We start from the raw sequence: 19343 nt of genomic DNA, 5'->3' as shown, positions 1-19343 counted from the left end.
TCTTTTCAGTCTACCTCCTTGGTCCATCTCTTGTCTCATCTCTCTCAGCTCTCCCCATGTCTTTCTTTTATCTTTTACTATTTCCCAGAATCCTCTCTTCCTGCCAGTGTTCCACCTCCTATTTCCTGCCACACTTATTGGCCATTTTTTAAAATTAACAGATATGTTTATAAAAGATTCTTTCTATATTTCCTCCTTTTAGTACAATAAAGTCTCTTTCTCTTACATCAAAAAATTATATAGAATATTAATAATTACGAAAACCATCAGAGTTGAAGATGTATATTACAAATCACCCTTTAAATTGCAAAGGTTCTGTAAGGCAAAGGAAACTACTGTCAATAGGACATAATGTTAACCAACAGATTGGGAAAGATCTTTACCAATCCACATCTGATAGAGGGCTAATATCCAATATATACAAAGAACTCAAGAAGTTAGACTCCAGAGAACCAAATAACCTCATTAAAATGGGGTAGAGAGCTAAATACAGAGTTCTTAGCTAAGGAATAGCAAATGGCTGAGAAGTACCTAAAAAACATCTCAACATCCTTAGGCATCAGGGAAATGCAAATCAAAACAACCCTGAGATTTCACCCATACCAGTCAGAAAATGGCTAAGATCAAAAACTCAGGTAACAGCAGATGCTGTAAGGATGTGGAGAAAGAGGAACACTCCTCCATTGTTGGTGGGACTGCAAACTGGTACAACCTCTCTGGAAATCAATCTGGAGGTGCCTCATAAAATTGGGCATAGTATTACCTGAGGACCTAGCTATACAACTCCTGGGCATATACCCAAAAGATGCTCCAACATATAACAAAGACACATGCTCCACTATGTTCATATCAGCCTTATTTATAATAGCCAGAAGCTGGAAAGAACCCAGATGCCCTTCAACAGAGGAATGGATACAGAAAATGTGGTACATCTACACAATGGAATACTACTCAGCTATCAAAAACAATGACTTCATGAAATTCATAGGCAAATAGAATGAATTAGAAAATATTATTCTGAGTGATGTAACCCAATCACAAAAAAATCACACATGGTATGCATTCACTGATAAGTGGATATTAGCCCAAAAGCTCAGATTGCCCATGATACAATCCACAGACCACATGAAGCTCAAGAAGAAGGAAGTATGGATACTTCAGTCTTTCTTAGAAGGGTGAACAAAAATATTCACAGGAGGAAATCTGGACACAAAGTTTGAAGCAGAGATTGAAGTAAAGGCCATCCAGAGACTGCCCACCAAATATATATATATCCACCAAACACAGACAATATTGCTGATACCAAGAAGTGCATGCTAACAGGAGCCTGATATAGGTGTCTCTTGAGAGGCTCAGCCAGAGCATGTCAAATATAGAGGCGAATGATAGCCCCAAACCATTGAACTGAGAATGGGACTCCCATTGGAGGAATTAGAGAAAGGACTGAAAGAGCTCAAGGGGCTTGCAACCCCATAAGAACAGCAGTGCCAATCAACCAGAACTTCCAGGGACTAAACCACTACCCAAAGACTATATATGGACTGACCCATGGCTCCAGCTGCATATGCAGCAGAGGATGGCTTTTTGGGCACCAATTGAAGGAGAAGCCATTGGTCCTGCCAAGGCTGGATTCCCCAGTGTAGGGGAATGTCTGGGTGGGGTGGTAAGAGGGTGATGGATGGGGAGGGGAACACCCTTATTGAAGAAAGGGAGGGGGATGGGATAGGGGGCTTATGTTTGGGGAACCGGGAAAGGGAATAACATTTGAAATGTGAATAAAAAATATCCAGCTTAAAAAAAAGAAAAAAAATAAGTTTGGCAAAACATTAATAACTTATGAGGAACAAATTTCTTTAGTTATTCAACAAGGCAGATAAAGAGCTGTTACACTGTTGGGATATGATTGTGCTGCTATTGTTTTCTCATTAAGTAAAGATACAGTTGTATATTTAATACAGATTCTGAAGTTTTTGAATTAGCCATGATTTCTTACACTGGAAATATTAAATTTTATTTTCCCCATAGTAAATTGTGGAATTGCTTTAGAAAATAGAAATTTGTGATAAATATACTAATTTCTGTTGATCCATTACCATCTGCCATTACTGTGTTTCCTGATGGCTCTAAGACAAAGGGTGCTTATTGGATCAAAGATAAATTTTGGGTACAGGAATCTTCTTTTGGGCCAGTACAACAAAATTAGCAATAATTAATGTACTGCAGGATTTTACTCATGATGTAAATAGTATAGCTGACTCAGCTTATGTTGTAGGAGTAGTACAGAATATTGTGACTGCTGTTATTTCTACGTCTAAGCTTACATTAAATATATTATTTTCATATATTAAAGGACTATTTTTAATACAAAACTCTAGGATATTTATTACACATATTAGATCACATTCAAAATTGCCTGGATCTTTAACATTTGGTAATCATATGGTAGATCCATTAGTGACATTTGCTACCCCAGAAGAAGAACATAGTCACAATCATGCCAATGCAGGATATTTACAAATTAAATATAAGATTCCCTATTCTCAAGCCAAAGGAATTATTGCTAATTGTCCTATTTGTAAGCCTTTACATATAAGATGTATTCCATCTGGTATTAATACCAGAGGAATGCAACCTAATGAATTGTGGCAGGTGCCTGTAACCCATATTTCTGAGTTTGGTCGCATTTCAGATATACATGTAAGCATAGACACTTTTTCAAAATTTGTATAGGCTATGCCATTGCCTGGAGAATGCATTGCTCATGTTATACAACATCTATTGGAAACTTTTGCTGTTGTGGGACTACCCTCTAAAATTAAAACTGCTAATGGAACAACATATATTTCTTATAAATTTAAACAATTTTGTCAACAATATCATATTGTACATATTACTGGTATAAAATAAAATCCACAGGACAAGCTTTTGATGAAAGAGTACACCATACCTTGAAACAACAAATTAAAAAATTAAAAAGGAGGAAAAGAGATGACCTTACATAGCCTGAATGGAGTTGGCAGACTAATTCCAGAGTTATATTGGCACAAGCATTATTTTTTATTAACTTTCTTAATTTATCACAAGGTGAAATTTTATCAAGAGCAGATAGATACTTTACTGAACTCCCCCCTGAAGGCAGTATGGATAAAACAGCCAGTATGGATAAAAGTTGCTCGAGATGCTGAAAGGAAGGGACATTACTGTATTCAGGTAGGAGATAGGCTTTTGTCTCATTATAGGATGGGAGACAATTCTGGTTACCTGGGAGATGGGTCCAAGCACAGACTGATAAGAACTGCGCCCTACCCTCGCAGGAATCCAATTAAACCAGCTACATTTTCTCCTGATGGAAGTCCTTCGGAGATGAAGGAGGTGTCTTCCGTTACTGAGGCCATGGCTTCTCTTACGTTTGATAAATGACAACAGAGAAGGATATGTGCAGTGACAACCCCATTACCTACGTGGGGTCAGGTGAAATGATTAACCACTGAAGGACAAAAAATGTTCTCTCATACGGGAAAGCCCTTTACTGCTGAGCATGTATTTTTAGCAATGTATACTTTACTCATGGTGTCTTCTGCTGAGGCCAATGTGAGTTATTGGGCTTATATTCCTAATCCACCTTTATTTGAGCCTGTTACTTGGGGGGAAAACAGATGTGGTGTTATACACTACTCCAAGCATTTTTTCATCTCCTTGGAATAATTTGACTTATTTGAATAAACATGATGAAGTTTTGTATAATTTTTCTTATGCTGGCTCAAAGATGCCTTTATGTTTAGGACAGAGATCATGCCTCCAAATGGGTTATTTGCAGCAATTGACAGCTTGATTTATAAACCAAAATTGGGATAACATTACATTTGTTAGTGAGCAAGTATATCCTATTTGTGCTCAATTTACTTATATAGGCTTAAAATATCGCAGATTCATTTGAAAAAATTGCCTTGGCACGTTTGGAAAAATTATTCAAGGTAAATGATAAATTGGGGTTCTTATGGCCAATTTATTAATTAATACATGTTCAGAATGGAATGTTACCACTTATGATTTGTCTAATGTTATGGAGGTTCCTCAGAAAATTGGACATTGAACTGCCTGAGGACCCAGCTATGCCTCTCTTAGGCATATACCCAAAAGATGCCCCAACATATAACAAAGACACATGCTCCACTATGTTCATCGCAGCCTTATTTATAATAGCCAGAAGCTGGAAAGAACCCAGATGCCCTTCAACAGAGGAATGGATACAGAAAATGTGGTACGTCTACACAATGGAATATTACTCAGCTATCAAAAACAATTTTATTCTATATTAGAGTGGCTACTCCAGCTTGTTTCTTGGTACCATTTTCTTGAAACACTTTTTTCCAGACATTTACTCTGAGGAAGTATCTGTCTTTGTCATTGGCGTGTGTTTCCTGTATGCAGCAAAATGCTGGGTTCTCTTCATGTATCTAGTCTGTTAGTCTGTGTCTTTTTATTGGGGAATTGAGTACATTGATGTTGAGAGATATTAGGGACCAATGGTTGCTGTTCCCTATTACTTTTGTTGTTAGAGGAATTATGTTTGTGTGCCTATCTTCTTTTTGGTTTGATGCAGTTCGATTAGTTTCTTACTTTTTCTAGGGTGAAGTTGCCTTCCTGTGTTGGAGTTTTCCATCTATTATCCTTTGAAGGGCTGGATTTGTAGAAAGATATTGTGTAAATTTGGTTTTGCCATGAAATATCTTTGTTTTTCCATCTATGGTAATTTAGGATTTTGCTGGATATAATAGCCTGGGCTGGCATTTCTCTCAAGGTCTGTATGACATCTGCCCAGGATCCTCTTGGCTTTCATAGCCTCTGCTGAGAAGTCTGGTATAATTCTGATAGGTCTACCTTTATATGTTACTTGAGCTTTTCACCTTTCTACTTTTAATATTCTTTCTTTGTTTAGGACAGTTGGTGTTCTATTTGGAGTTCTGTAGGATTCTTGTATGTTTATGGGCATCTATTTAGTTTAGTGAAGTTTTCTTTTATAATTTTATTGAAGATATTTACTGACCCTTTAAATTTTGAATCTTCACTTTCTTCTATACCTATTATCTTTAGGTTTGATCTTCTCATTGTGTCCTAGATTTCCTGGATGTTTTGCATTGGGGTCTTTTTGAATTTTGTATTTGCTCTGACTGTTGTGTCAATGTTTTCTATAGTATCTTCTGCCCCTGAGATTCTCTCTTCTATCTCTTGTATTCTGTTGGTGATGCTTGCATCTATGACTACTGATCTCTTTCCTAGGTTTTCTATCTTCAGGGTTGTCTCCCTTCTGATTTCTTTGTTGTTTCTATTTCCATTTTTTATATCTTGGTTTGTTCAATTCCTTCACTTGTTTGCTTGTGTTTTCCTTTACTTCTTTAAGGGATTTTTGTATCTCCTCTTTAACTGCTTCTACCTGTTTACCTGTGTTGTCCTGAATTTCTTTAAGGGAGTTATTTATGTCTGTCTTAAAGTCCTCTAACATCATCATGAGATGTGATTTTAAATCAGAATCTTGCTTTTCTTGTGTGTTGGGGTATCCAGGACTGATTTCTGAAGATGCCAAGTGGCCTTGGTTTCTGTTGTGTAGTTTTTTTGTTCTTGCCTCTCACCAACTGGTTTTCTCTGGTGTTAGCTGGTCTTGCTGTCTGTGACAGTGGCTTAACTCTCCTGTAAGTCTGTGTTTCAGCACTCCTGGGAGACCAGATCCCAGTAGGATCTGTGCACAGAGAGCTGTGGCACAGGGTCAGCTCTGGGTGCAGACAATAACTGGAAGGATTCCATCCTAGACTGCTTCTCGCTTCCCATGTTCTGAGGCTCTCGGCAGGTCCCTCTGAGCAGAAGTGTTTGTCCCACCTGTGCTTCCAGGTGTGTCAGCACTCTTGGGAGACCAGCTCTCTCCCTGTGGGATCCGGGTACAGAGATCTGTGGGATAGGGTCAGGTCCAGGTGCAGACCCATTTTGGCTTTTCTTAAAAACTTTAGGGATTTTTTTCTATTAACGTTGCATCCTTATCACTTTTAAAACCTAGTCTTTTTATGTGAGGCCATTTAAATTCTTTATATTTTTGTGGGCATTCAGTATTTAATGACATTTGTTATAAATTACAGGATAAGCTAGAGTTGGTTTTCTAACATCCTTTGGCTGACTTTCCTGATTTTCATTATATGGTAGTGCAGTAGATTTTAACCTTTTTTCCCCTCTCAATAAACCTTTTAAAAGGGGCTGGCCACTTTCCTGCCTTGAGTATACAAAATTTCCAAAGATGTTACCTGCCTCTTGAATCAGCATAACAGTCTGTCATTAACTCTTGCCTGTGTGATAAGCTTCTTTGTCAAAGGCTGAGAGCATGGTAATACATAGATATGGATATAAGCGATTTCGACCTGTCCATTTAGCAAAACAATTGTAATAGGTTCCTAACCAAAGCCTATGACATCTTTATCCATAGGAACACCAATAAACTTTAAAGATATGTTTTAGAGTTTTATCAGTTTGCTTAAATCTCCTCAGCTTCAGATCCCTCATGTGTAAATGCCAGGAAAAAAAATAGTACCTACTTCACAGGGTTAATAAGTAAACAATTCAATCCTTCATAGCTCAGAAAAATGGAATTGGTGGTGAATATCCATTTTTATCTCTTTCTATAATTTGGATGGAATAGCTGCAGAGGTACCCAATTCTCTTGCACAGTCCCTTCCTCTTTGTGGTAAAAAACAGTCTTCAGTCTCCCCCCAAGAGGATGCACCTGCATGTAGATCCTCCCAAGTGACTGCTGCCTGCTGTACCTGCATAAAGTTTTTCTCTGTGTGATGTCACAAGGGAGGATGGTTGCCAGGGCAAAATGGTATCTTCAGAAGCCAAGGTTCTTTAGTCCTTACAGGTTGAAGACCATGCAGCTGGGAACTCCCACCCTCTATCCCCAACTGCACATGTCCACTCCTACATTTCATGTCTGAAAGGTCAGAGTTATTTGTTTTTCTCTGAAGGGACTTTCACTATTTAACATTGAAATGGAAATCCTTCCATCATCCAAAATTGCAATCTCCTCTCCCACATTCTGTCTTGAATGATATTCCTTCTTCCTAAAGAATCATCTCTATTTTGGTGCAGGTCCATGTTGGCTCACTTGGATATTTAATCTTCATTTCCAAAAAGATTCTTTTTTGAGGCAGAATTTTCCATTTGAGCTTCTCCTGTCTCAACCAATGGGTAGACTAGGATTATGAGAGAGACACCATACCTGGGAGCTCTTAAGGACATTTCCAGTGAGTAAAGACTGATCAGTTGGGGCTGGAGTGGTGGTTCAGAAATTAAGAGTCTTTGCTGCTCTTCCACAGGACCTGAGCTTGGTTCCCAGCTCCCACATGGTGGCTTACAATCACCCATGTTTCCAGATTCCAATTGCCAGGGGATATGGTATCTTCTTCTGACTTTCTCAGGCAGGCATGTAATACACATACAGAGATAAACTAAATGAATCTTTTAAGTCATTATTCTTAACTTACATGACTAACAGAAAAGTAATGACATTTACTTTTAGTACTTTGGGGGGAGGTTCTTTTTGACATACACTGGGAATTGAACCCAAGGGCTTCATGCAAACTAGTGTATGGCCATTGAGTGTTAACTCCAGACCCTTTTGTATTTTGTTATAGTGTGTATGTTCATGTGTATATGCATGTATAAGTTTGTGTACACATGTGCACATAAGTGTAGAAGCCAAGTGGTATTCCCTCAAGTACTCTCCACTTTATTATTAGTAGAAAAATGTTGAGTACATTACAACAGGGCATCAGGTTGGACAGTAATTATAGTATCAACTACAGCCTTCATCTTATAATACAGAGTCTCTCACTCAACCTGAAAATTGCAAATTTGACTACACTGGCTGGCCAGCAGACCTCAGGGAACCTCCATCCCAAATTCTGGGATTACTGCCATACCATGACACCCAGATTTTCACATGGGTTCTGGTGATCTGGACTTCGGTACTTGTTTGTGCAGCAATCACTTTACCAACTCTGTGTGACTCCCTTCTTGCATTTTTTGACACAGACTTCCTGGGCTACCCTCACTGCCAATGAACTCATTAATAGCACATCTAGTCCTAGAACTTGCAATCCTCCAAGTGGCTGAGATTACAGGCCTGCGATATCAGGCCTATTCACTTTCAGCACTTTAAACATGATTCCATTGTCTTCCAACTGCCATATTTCCTCCTGGAGTCAGTTGTTAGTGGCATCGTTATCACTTTGATGTGTCTATTTGCAAAGGTGATTTTACTGATGTTCTTTGCAGCTTATCTATGACTTAACTTTAAGCCATTGCTCTCTAGAGTTGGTTTACTGTCTTTCACCAGCTTGAAGGTGTTTCCTGTCAGCTCATTGATTGCTGTGGGACATCCATCATTGAACGATGAGGGATGTATCTTTATATATTGAGGTTTCAGAGCCCCTTGGAGGACAAGTCAAGTCTGTTCAGGTCTCAACAGCAAAGTATCATTGTGTTTACATGATTCTTGATCTCAAAGTCATAAAGCACTCCCCTTTCTAAGTCTCGGTTCCAATTTATGATGCCAGCCTTTTGTGTCATGTGTGATAGGCTATCAGCTTCTACTTCCTCTGACAACCTCTCCTTTCTAGCTTGACCAATCCTCCTGAGGAATCTTCTCTTTCTCTATGTGGGTTCTTCTTTCCTCTCCTAGCACTATATCTTTAATATACACTACTCATTTTATTTCTCTTTAGAGAACTCATTTAAAAAAAATGTATCAGCATATATTTGGAGAAAAGAGGACATCTTGTATGAATCAATGCTTTTCTTCACCAGACCAATCCCAGATATTGACTCAGGACATCAGGCTTGATTGCAAGCCCCTTTACCTGCTGAGCCATCCCACTAGCCATCACTCAACTTTTTTAACTCTAATATTTCATTAAGTTTTTAGTGGTTAAAGTGTGATACCTAATGACTGCTATATCCCATGTCTTACAATGTCTGCAACCTAGTAGGTGCTCTGACTCAGCTGAGTGGAACAAGTCTTATCTGTCCCTACACAGTGAGAAAGAACTATACCTTCCTTGTGAAGCATTCCTGCTGAAGTATTTCAGTCTACCTGAAGTGACTACAGAGGGAAAATGGTGACCAATAGAGTGTAGTGGGGAGGGCTGCAAAGGTGAGGCTGGGAGAATGAAACCTGCCAAGGAATCATCTCCAGGGGAGCTTTGCCCAAAAGTGGTCAAGTCCTCAAGCCTGGGACAAAACTCAACCCTCCCTGACCATTTCTTTTTCATTCTCTTTTGTTCCCAAGCTTGTCATCTCATTCTCTGTCTTTAACTTTCTTTCTCCTTAGGCTCACCCCACTTTTACTGTCTCTAAACATAGTATCCAGTAAGTCAAATGCCCAGCTTTTTGTCATATGACATCTCAAGTCTCAAGTGACCATAGAATGAAACCATCAGCCAAATAAACCTTTCTTCCTTTTCCTTTTATATTTTGTCACAGCAATGGGAAGCTAACAAAAGTTAATTGAAACAGGAAGGGATGCTTTAACAGACAGTAGAGGGTTCCTGGGGCATCAATGAAGGAACTGGGGCAGTGTGTGTATGTGTGTGGGGGGGAATAAAGGCATAAAATGTCAGTGGCAACTATAGGACTTTCAAGGTTAGGACACAAAATTTATCAAAGTGCCTTAAAAATCAGAAATGATTGTGATAGTTTATATGCAGAGTCAGAAAAAGGACACAATGAGATTTGTAAATGACCCCAAAATATAGGGCTAAATCTAGAAGCAATGGATATCCTGAGTCAAACCTGTGTTTTAGAGAGAAGGGACAGAGAACAGTCTAGATGGGGGAGAGCTAGATGGAAAAGAAAGCAGTTACCTTGGACAGGACACAATAAGTACAGTTGAGACCTTCAGGTAGGAAGCTAAAGCAGCAATCCACATCATTGAATGGAAGGTGGACTGGGCAGAGTTGAGTTGGGGAGAAGTAGAAGATGGAATCCAAAGGGATAATGATAAGAACCATACATAGTCTGGAATCAGAATAATAAAAGCTACCCTGGGAGTGTAGAGCATACTACCAATAGTCTTGACATGTCAGTGCCATCTAATGCTATACATAAGAAGTGGTAGGGAGAGGGCAGGCGGTAGGGAATCCTTCCAAGGGGTGGAACAGTAGTCTGGGAATTTTGGAGGAGGTGCTGGAGATTAGAATATAGGCCTTGCACCTTAAAAAAGCTAAGCAAGCCTTCCATCCTGTTCTATGCTATTTGTCCTGGACCTTTGACTCCATGGAAGGCCCCTTTAGAAACATTTTAAAGAGACATTATTGCTTGATAATAAGGTTATAAAATAAGATGACAGTAAGAATGTTGCGTATGATGTATGGAATTTCTCAGGAGTCTATAAATCTAAGAAATGGGGCTTGTTTGGGGTATTAAAATGCAAGATCCATATCATTTTGGCAATATGACTCTAAATACATTTTTTTTCACTCTTTTACAGAGGTTCATATTAGTACTTTATCCGGGAGTCTTTGCAAAAATCACAGTAAAAAGCCATCAATTACTTTTTCCCATAACATTTATTGACTATTAGATCCTGCAAAGGAGGGCACTAAATGTTACATCCTAAGTTGCCTGAAGCTCGAAGAGTCACAGGTGAACATAGTACCTTAACAATAGTATACCACCAATTCTTACCATGGGGGAGTCCAGGACCCTAAAAAGTTAGATGAGTCTTATGTGCCCCAAATTTTCTCCCAATACCCTTGAAGCATATCTAGAAACAATCCTTGCCTAAGTCCATAGATCCCTTTTGTTCCTTTTCTCCTGAAAAGGAACTTCCTCACTGCTGATGATAAGCTCAGGCAGAACTCTCTTCCTGAATCCTCCCTCCCATCAAACTATCATTTCATGTAGAGAAGATAATAGGCTAATAATGAACTCAGAGGGTACCTAGAAAACTGGTGTGCCAATGGGCACTAGTTTCCAACATGTCAAAGAACAAACACCCTTGCCTCTGCTTTATTCAGGGGACACTTCTGAACCCCCAAGGGACAGTCCTTACACTTTTTCAAGTTCACACTGCCTGCCTGTCTATAACCCTTAAACCCAGGACTCAGAAAACATAGTGGTTTCCCATGTCCTTCTCAGAGATGTTCATATTCCATAGAGATTGTGGTTTACGTATTAGTAGAAATCCTTCAGGATATAGGAACCAGGTAACCAGGTTTTCATTAGTTAGGATTTTCTTGAATTTTATTATCAAATATTATTATAAAAACATTGAACAAAAGTGAGAAAACACAGTGGTTAAAAACACACTCTGGAGCCAAAGTATCTCAACTGTACTCTCTTGTGTCTCCTGGGTAAGTTATTCAACATCTCTGCTTCTGTTTATCCACTTGTAAGTCTGCGGTAGTAACAATGCCTCCTTCATAGAGTTAAGGGAATTGAACAAGTTAATATTTTAAAAAAAAGAATTTAAAAGGAGGCCTAGCACATGGTAAGTGCTTATGTATTTGTAAAACAAAACAAACAAAAACAACCCCCCCAAAAAAACCCCTTAAATTAACTGGGTTAATTTCTCCATGGATCTAAGAGGTCTTTATCCAAACACACTTTTTTAGATGTTATAGTAGATGTTTATGTACAATTGTGTCCTTTTTACTGTTGTTTCTTCTATTACATATATTGCCAGTACCCACAATTATAATTTATAGTGATTGCCTAAGAGTTATAAGCTAACTGCCCAATAATTCACTGATATGTACCAATGGACACTGACACTACATTATTAAGTATTGGTTCTATTTCAAAACTCAGTTTCATATTTCTAGGCAATAGCCTTTCTATCTTCTATCATTAGTGATCTCATTTACTAATTTTTTTCTAAAGAGGTTAACCTTGATCAACAGTAAATATTCCACTCAGTACTATACTAATTTTTCCCCATAAGTTCAGACTTAATATTCCATATTCTATCTCTTAAAGAGCACCTAGACCCTCCCCTTGTAATAGCAAAATCTGTTTCTATCATTATGCACAAAATGTTAATGCAAAGCTTCCCATCTATATTCCAGGTAGTATTTTTCCAGTTAAAACACTAACTATTCTTGGCACAAGACTTTCCTCTTAGTAATGCACAAACTTCTACATCTTGATCTACAAATCAGAGCTTTTGCTAGAATACTGCATTCACCCAATCATGTTCCTCAGACCACATAAAAAGCTTAGAACTTTTTTTCCTATAATTTCCTACCATTGAATACAGGCTACATAACTGCTGAAAGTTTTTCCCTAGTCTTTTCGTTTCTGTCACTCAAAGTTTCTTCTAAAAAGAGATTTCCTGTTGTATAGTAAAGACAGTTTAACTGAATTCTTAGTGAAAAACTTCCTTCTTGGTTATACTTATAGGGCTTCCACCCCTACCCAATGTGTTGTTAAACATACAATAAAAGAAAAGTCTTTGACCAATTCAGTTACAGTTTCTCTTCACTATGATTTTTCTGATGTTGAAGTAAGGCTGAATGACCACTAAAGGCTCTTCCACATTGATTGCATATAAAGCGTTTCTCTCCACTATGCATTCTCTGATGAATAATCAGGGAAGAATTCTTACAGAAAGCTTTTTCACAATGAATACATTTGTAGGGTTTCTCTCCAGTATGGTTTCTCAAGTGTACAATCAGGGAAGAACTCTCATTAAATGCCTTCCCACACTCATTGCACCTGTATGGTTTTTCTCCAGTATGAGTTCTCCGGTGTGCAATTAGGTGAGAGCTACAATTAAAGGATCGTTCACATTGATTACATTTATAGGGTTTCTCACCAGTGTGAATTCTCCGATGAGCAACAAGGTGACAGCTCTGACTGAAGGATTTTCCACATTTATTGCATTCATAGGGCTTTTCTCCAGTATGAGTCCTTTGATGCCTAACAAGATGGGCCATTTGGCTACATGATTTTCCACATTTATTACATTCATAGGGCTTAATTCCAGAATGAATAATTTCATGTTTTGTAAGGGCTGAACGCTCTCTGAAAGCTTTGCCACATTCTTGACAGTTGTAAGGTTTCTCTCCCGTGTGAGTTCTTTGGTGAGCAATAAGATGGGAGCTCCAGCTGAAGGACTTTCCACACTCAGTACATTTATATGGTTTTGCTCCAGAGTGAGTTCTTTCATGTTTACTAAGGGCTGAATAATCTCTAAAAGCCTTTTCACATTCATCACATTTAAAGGGTTTCTCTCCAGTATGCATCCGCATATGGGCAATAAGATGGGAACTCCAGCTAAAAGACTTGCCACATTCAGTACACTCAAAAGGTTTCTCTCCAGTATGAGTTCTCTGATGCCCAATAAGATGGGAATTCCAGTTGAATGATTTCCCACATTCATTACATACATAAGGTTTTTCTCCTGTATGGATTCTTGTGTGTACAATAAGATGAGAATTCCAACTGAAGGCTTTCCCACATTTGTTACATTCATAAGGTTTTATTCCAGTGTGAGTCCGTTCATGCTTAGTAAGGGCTGAACGATTCCTAAAAACTTTTCTGCATTTATCACATTCATAGGGTTTATCTCCAGGATGAGTTTTCTTATGTTGAATAAGGTAAGAGCTCCAGATAAAAGATGTACCACATTTGTTGAATTCATAGGGTTTCTCTGCAGTGTATGTGCTTGTATGTTGAGCAAGTAATGAGTCATAACCAAAGACTTTCTCCCATTCATTATATTTATATGCCTTTTCTACACCACCAATGTTTTGATGTTCCATAAAAGATGAGAAATAAAAGATATTCCCGTACTCTTTATATTTCTCATACTGGTTTCCTCCAATTTGAAATCTTGGATGTTCAATAAGTGATGGGCTCTGGTTAAAGATTTGATGGTATTCCTTATATCCATAGAGTTTTTCTCCTGTATGTACTGCTTTATGATCACCAAACTGTATAATATGATTGAAAGACTTCACAGCATCAGTACATTTGAACATATTATCTCTAGTTTGCAATTTTGCAGGGTAAACAGGCTGAACAGACTGGCAGAAGGCTTTTTCATAATCAATATTTTCACAGGTAACTTTGTCTGCATACATTATGGCTGAATTACATCTCCAAGTTTCAAGATGTGTATCAGATTTGTAGAAATGTTCTAATTGAGAAACTCTTTGAGGTGGAATTAAGTTTAAGCTTTGGCTGTACTCTGTGCCAAGTTTACAGAATTCAGAACCTCGTTGAGAAAGTACTTGTTTTTGCATGAAGACCATTTCCCTCATACCTGCGTTCTGATTCATGTGATACATTTCTATTTGGTCTCCATATCCCAAAACTCCTAACCTGGAGAGCCATGGATTATCCCATATGTATCTTTCTAACACCATTCCATTGCTGGATTGTTCTTCCTCAAAAACACTCTGTGCTGGAATCAATGCTTTGCTTTCAACATTTCTCATCCACTCTGAAACAGAAGTAGGGGGAACTGTGAGTACATAAAGACCTCAGGATACACTGGTGAAATTTATTATTTATACTCTGGAAAAGGCTACAGTATATTTCATTTACAAGTCCAGACATAAAAGCCAGAGAAATAGTGGAAAGTAAACAATAGCTAACTACAAAAGAAAGTGTATCATGACACTACTAAAACCATTGATGAGTACTTTCACATGAAAAGGAGGATTTACAGAAAAAAAGTTACCTATGCAGGACTGAGTTACTCAAACCATGCACATCACTAAATTGCCTTGCTTCATGGCTCAGCCTTAGCTAACCACCAAGAATCAAGACTATTACATGAAATGCTGTAAATATTATAACAGCTTTTTATGTTCATGGCCTTGAAGCAAACTATACCAATTTCTCTAGATAGCTTGTAAGTAATGACATTTCTACTGAAGATGTGCTTTCTTTCTAAAGATCTCAAGTATACTGGCTCTCAGTTGTTGCTGCCTACATGATCAACCTCCAATAAGCACAACGGACTCTGGCTTAAGCTCAACCATGTTTCCTAGCAGACAATTTCACAGATCATCACAACTTCTGTTTGGCTTCTTCTGGACCATGCTGATATTGCTTTATATTCTTTTACATAATAAACCATAACCCTAATGGTACTGAATTTCGAGTCTGATAAGTCATCCTAGTGTTATCAATGGGGTAGCAGTGGATACCTCTGACAAAAAGACAGAGTGAATACTAGTAGGAAGAAAGGAAAGAAGGAAGGAAGGGACAGACAAATGAACAAATGAAGAGTATAGGACAAAGGGAGGGGAGGAAAGAAAGAAAGGGCTTAATGAATAATCATGCAGGACTTTGGCAAGTAATGTTTAAATAATTAGAGTTATAATTTACTTCTGTATTATAATGTGTGTGTGAGGGAGTATGGTAAAGTAGCACCAGAAGATATCAAACTAGGATGTTATTTATAATAAACTCTGACTACAATATTATTTGTTCCAGAATCCAGTCAAGATTTAAATACCTAAGACTTATCAGCTCAGAGGGAAATATCATCACAGTTTAAAGATTCTCCTAAAGAAACAATTCCTGTGACCATTACAAAATCATTTTTAGAGTACTGTATAAGAGCTAGATTAGAAAAACAGCACAGTATGGTAAAATAATTATGCAAATTTAAGTTAATCGAGTGTATTTATACTTAGTGACTTACAGTAACTCAGATTTATTATCTTGTAGTTCTCGAAGTCAACAATCCAGAACAACCATTAACTAACTGGGATTCTCTGAAGACCCACAACAAAGGCTCGTTATTGACTTGACAAATAAAGGAAATACAAGGTCCTAACAATTTCTGGCAGGAAGCTGAGGTAGAACAACATACCAGTGAGACCAACAATAACCAAAAAGAGAAAAAGGAAAAACTGAGTTATAACATGGTCATAGAGGCTTTAAGAGTGACAACCTAGAAAGTCACATGAATATACATAATTAATTAATTAAACTGCTGAAATCCAAAAAGAGAATCCAGGAGGCAACAAAAGACAAGCAACTCTTTATAGAGACAATCCTTAATAACATTACAAGTAATAATAATATTACTCATCAGAAACTATGGAAGCTAAAACAAAAAATTCCACCAGCCATGAACTTTATACCCATAAATTTATCAATGATTCCCAGATAAAACCTTGGAATGTATTGCTAACCTGTTCCACAAGAAATGCTAACAGCTCATAGGGAGATGGTTCACAGGAGAGCATGTTACTCCTCTTGCAGAAGACCTCAGTTCAATTCCTAGCTCACAACTATCTATAACTACAGTTCCAGAAAATCCAATGCTCTCTTCTGACCTCTGTGGGCTCTGGCAATGTACATACATCAGGCACATATACATACCCATGAAAAATTAAAATATTTTTAAGTAAGTAAGCAAGAAATGCTAACAGAGGCTGAAGAAATGCCTCAGTAGTTAAGGAAATATTGCCAAGGACCTGAGTTCAGTTTCTTAGGCAGATGTCATAAAACTATAATATTAGGTACCTTCACCTACTTGGGTGCTCACACACACACAATTAAAAATTAAAAAAATTTTTTTTAAAAAGAGAAATGCTAGAAGAAGTCCTTTAAACAACTCAAAGAACACTACTAAAGAAATCATATTTTCCCCCTTTTTTTCTGTTTTTGGGGACAAGATCTCTGTGTACCTTTGTCTGTCCCGTAGACCAGGCCAGCCTTGAACTCACAGAGATTTACCTGCCTCTGCCTCCCAAGTGCTCAGAATTAAAGGCATGCATCACCACGCCTGCAAAATTACAGTGTTTTCTTTATAATATTGCTTTATCTGATTTTAGAGACCAGAAAACACTGGCCACCCGGGTAGGTGATATTTACATCAACCTTGACAACCTGAAACATTCATTTGATGGAGGAAGAAAACTGACTCCTACAAGACATCTTCTGCCCTCCATATGGGTACCCACCTACCTCTACACCTACCCTACCCCCAACCCCCACACAAATAAATATAATTTAAAATTTTAAGAATTCTAACAACTGAAAATTACAAAGGTTAAAAAAATGTCATTAGTTACAAATGTGTCCTGGTAACATACAATGCATAACTGTGTAAAAGAGGACAAGCTATACAAAAGCAAAGTTTTTGAATACAAATAAGATTAAATTAGTATTAATCCATATAAAAATATTAGAGGGATGTTAAGTATAATCCTCAGTACAACCACTAAGGCAGTAACAAAACAAGCAACTCCAACGTAAAAGAGAAGTGGTGACCTGTACACTGAGAAGCACCAGTAAGAGGTAATGTGGTATAGAGCAGTGAGTGTATGTCAGATTGCAACATACATTTTATGTCGCTTTGACTTTTTTAAACCATGAGAAGATAGTCTACATTGAAAAAGTATTTTTTGTAAAGAAATGTTTAAAACCATAGACTACAATTTAGAAATTTAAAAAATAAATTTTTACATAGGTGAATAATTGAGACCTTAGCTTAGAGAAGGTTCAGGAAATAGGAACAAACACAAAGCAGACAGAAAAGTGTGTGTTGGGGCTCAGGATACAATTGCAGTTTTATGAGAGAGGCTCTGCTCTCAATCAGTAGTAGATGGAAAAGAAACATGAAGATAAAACTGCCCTTGAAAGAATTCTGAATGTATTGAAAAATAACTCCTCTACTGTTAGCCCATTTCTCAAAAAGGAGAGCTTTGAGGCCAAGTTCCTCACTTATGCCTGGGATACCTCACCTGGACAGCTGCTCTTAGGATATCCTTGCTCCAGTGACCATGGCTCTTCTTGTTCCAAAAGGGAGATGACTTCAGGCTTAGCAATCTGATTCCCTACACACGGAGGAAAGACATGTGACTTTGGTGACAAAGCTTTGGAGTTGCTAAAGAAATCTTCCCTTGCCTAGTCCCACTGTAACTCCTCGTTACACAGAATATGCACATCCTTCTTTCATACTTCATAAATATTAGGCATTCCATCCCTGAATTTCAAAGCTCAAGATAATCTTAGCCCTTCAGAGATACAACATACTTCTTTCTCAGAATAGCTGAAGACACTGTGGAGGAAATGGTTTTCTCAGTTTCCACCTTACCCACAGAAAGTAGGTGTCCATAAGTCTCTAGCATCACATCACGGTACAGAGTCCGCTGAACAAGGTCTAGCTGCTCCCATTCTTCTTGGGTAAAGGCCACAGCCACATCTTTGAAAGTCACTGGTTCCTGAAAGTGCATAGATGATCCTTCTCAGCCAGTGGCAAACCTTTCCAAATTTTCTAAGCATGAAATGAGGCTGACAGCCTTTGAGGAGAGGAGACAGGATGTAAAGGATGCACTAGAAGATATCAAGAACCTAGCCAGGTGTGGTGACTTACTTTAAACAAAGCACTTGGGAGGCAGAGATAGGTGGATCTCTAGGCCAACCTGGTCTACATAGTGAGTTCCAGGACAGCCTGGCTATGTAAAGAGAGACCTGTCTTTTTTAAATAAAAGATTCTAGCTGCTATGTGTCAAGTTTAATTGAGTAGCATAGCAAAAAGTGTGCTCATCAAGACATCTAAAACCCTAGAATGGAATTTGCACACGCAACATTAATTAAACATCAAAAATAAAAAAGAGAAACCTAGAGGCAGTAAGAGACACACAGAGGATCTTTAATGCATTTCCCAGTTTATTTATTAGAAACTAGTTCTGATAACAATGGCCAGTATGAATAGAAAATTCCATCCACCTTGACAATTCCCTGTTGTCTCAATACATGAATAATGTCTGGGACCAAAGTAAAAAGAGGGTGCCTATGGACCAGAGATCTTGTGTTAGAAAAACCTCTGCTCCAGTATGTGGACCTGGGACCTGGAAGGTGATCTGGAATCTGCCATCTTGATCACAGGACAAAGTTTCCATTCACTGGTCATTTCCATCAAAGGGTTGGAACTAAGGAAGAGCAGGATGGCCCAGAGCAACCTGGGCTAGGGAATTTGTTATGGAATTTGTCAAAAACAGTTGAGTTAGAAAAAATTTAAACTGGCCTCCACCTGTAATCCCAGTTACTCATCAGGGACTGAAGCAAGACGGTATGAGTTGAGTTACCAGGTTCAATATAAGCCTTCAAAATATAGTGCCGAAAATAAATATAGAAAACAAACATGAAACAGGCCTATAACTCAGGGACTCAGTACACCAACACAGAAGGATCAGAGTTTGAAGTCTGCCTGCATGACCCTGTAAGAACTTGTTTCTAATCAAACAAAAAATATAAAATCAAAAGGGAAAAAGGGAAATGGAACTTAGAAAACTAGAGAAGATGAACACGAATCTAACCTGTCTGAT

General features: G+C 38.1%; 2 protein-coding genes and 1 long non-coding RNA gene across 11 annotated transcripts in view; 1 reads left to right on the top strand and 2 right to left on the bottom strand.

The window, feature by feature from the left end:
* The window catches only part of C1h19orf18 (similar to human chromosome 19 open reading frame 18), a 37491-nt gene extending 30662 nt beyond the window's left edge, over positions 1-6829 (bottom strand). For 3 of the 4 annotated variants that reach the window (NM_001432686.1, NM_001432681.1, NM_001432684.1), the window contains 1 exon segment: positions 6579-6829. The gene's annotated coding sequence lies outside the window, so the exon portion shown is untranslated. 4 annotated transcript variants of the gene reach the window in all.
* On the top strand, positions 832-15151 carry LOC120099762 (uncharacterized). Its single transcript, XR_015649752.1, has 2 exons — positions 832-6980; positions 14950-15151. It is a non-coding gene; the product is annotated as an uncharacterized LOC120099762 (long non-coding RNA).
* The window catches only part of Zfp606 (zinc finger protein 606), a 26776-nt gene continuing 18024 nt past the window's right edge, over positions 10592-19343 (bottom strand). For all 6 annotated transcript variants that reach the window (NM_001432048.1, NM_001432050.1, NM_001432049.1 and 3 more), the window contains 3 exon segments: positions 10592-14491; positions 17757-17849; positions 18110-18236. In NM_001432048.1, coding sequence (NP_001418977.1) covers positions 12510-14491; positions 17757-17849; positions 18110-18236 — 2202 coding nt within the window. In that variant the 3' untranslated portion in view covers positions 10592-12509.

This window comes from Rattus norvegicus, chromosome 1 (genome assembly GCF_021556685.1).
Source record: "Rattus norvegicus strain SHRSP/BbbUtx chromosome 1, alternate assembly SHRSP_T2T, whole genome shotgun sequence".
Taxonomy (NCBI): Eukaryota; Metazoa; Chordata; class Mammalia; order Rodentia; family Muridae; genus Rattus; species Rattus norvegicus.
The sequence above is the reverse complement of the archived record's forward strand: the minus strand, read 5'-3'. Positions and strand labels throughout refer to the sequence as shown.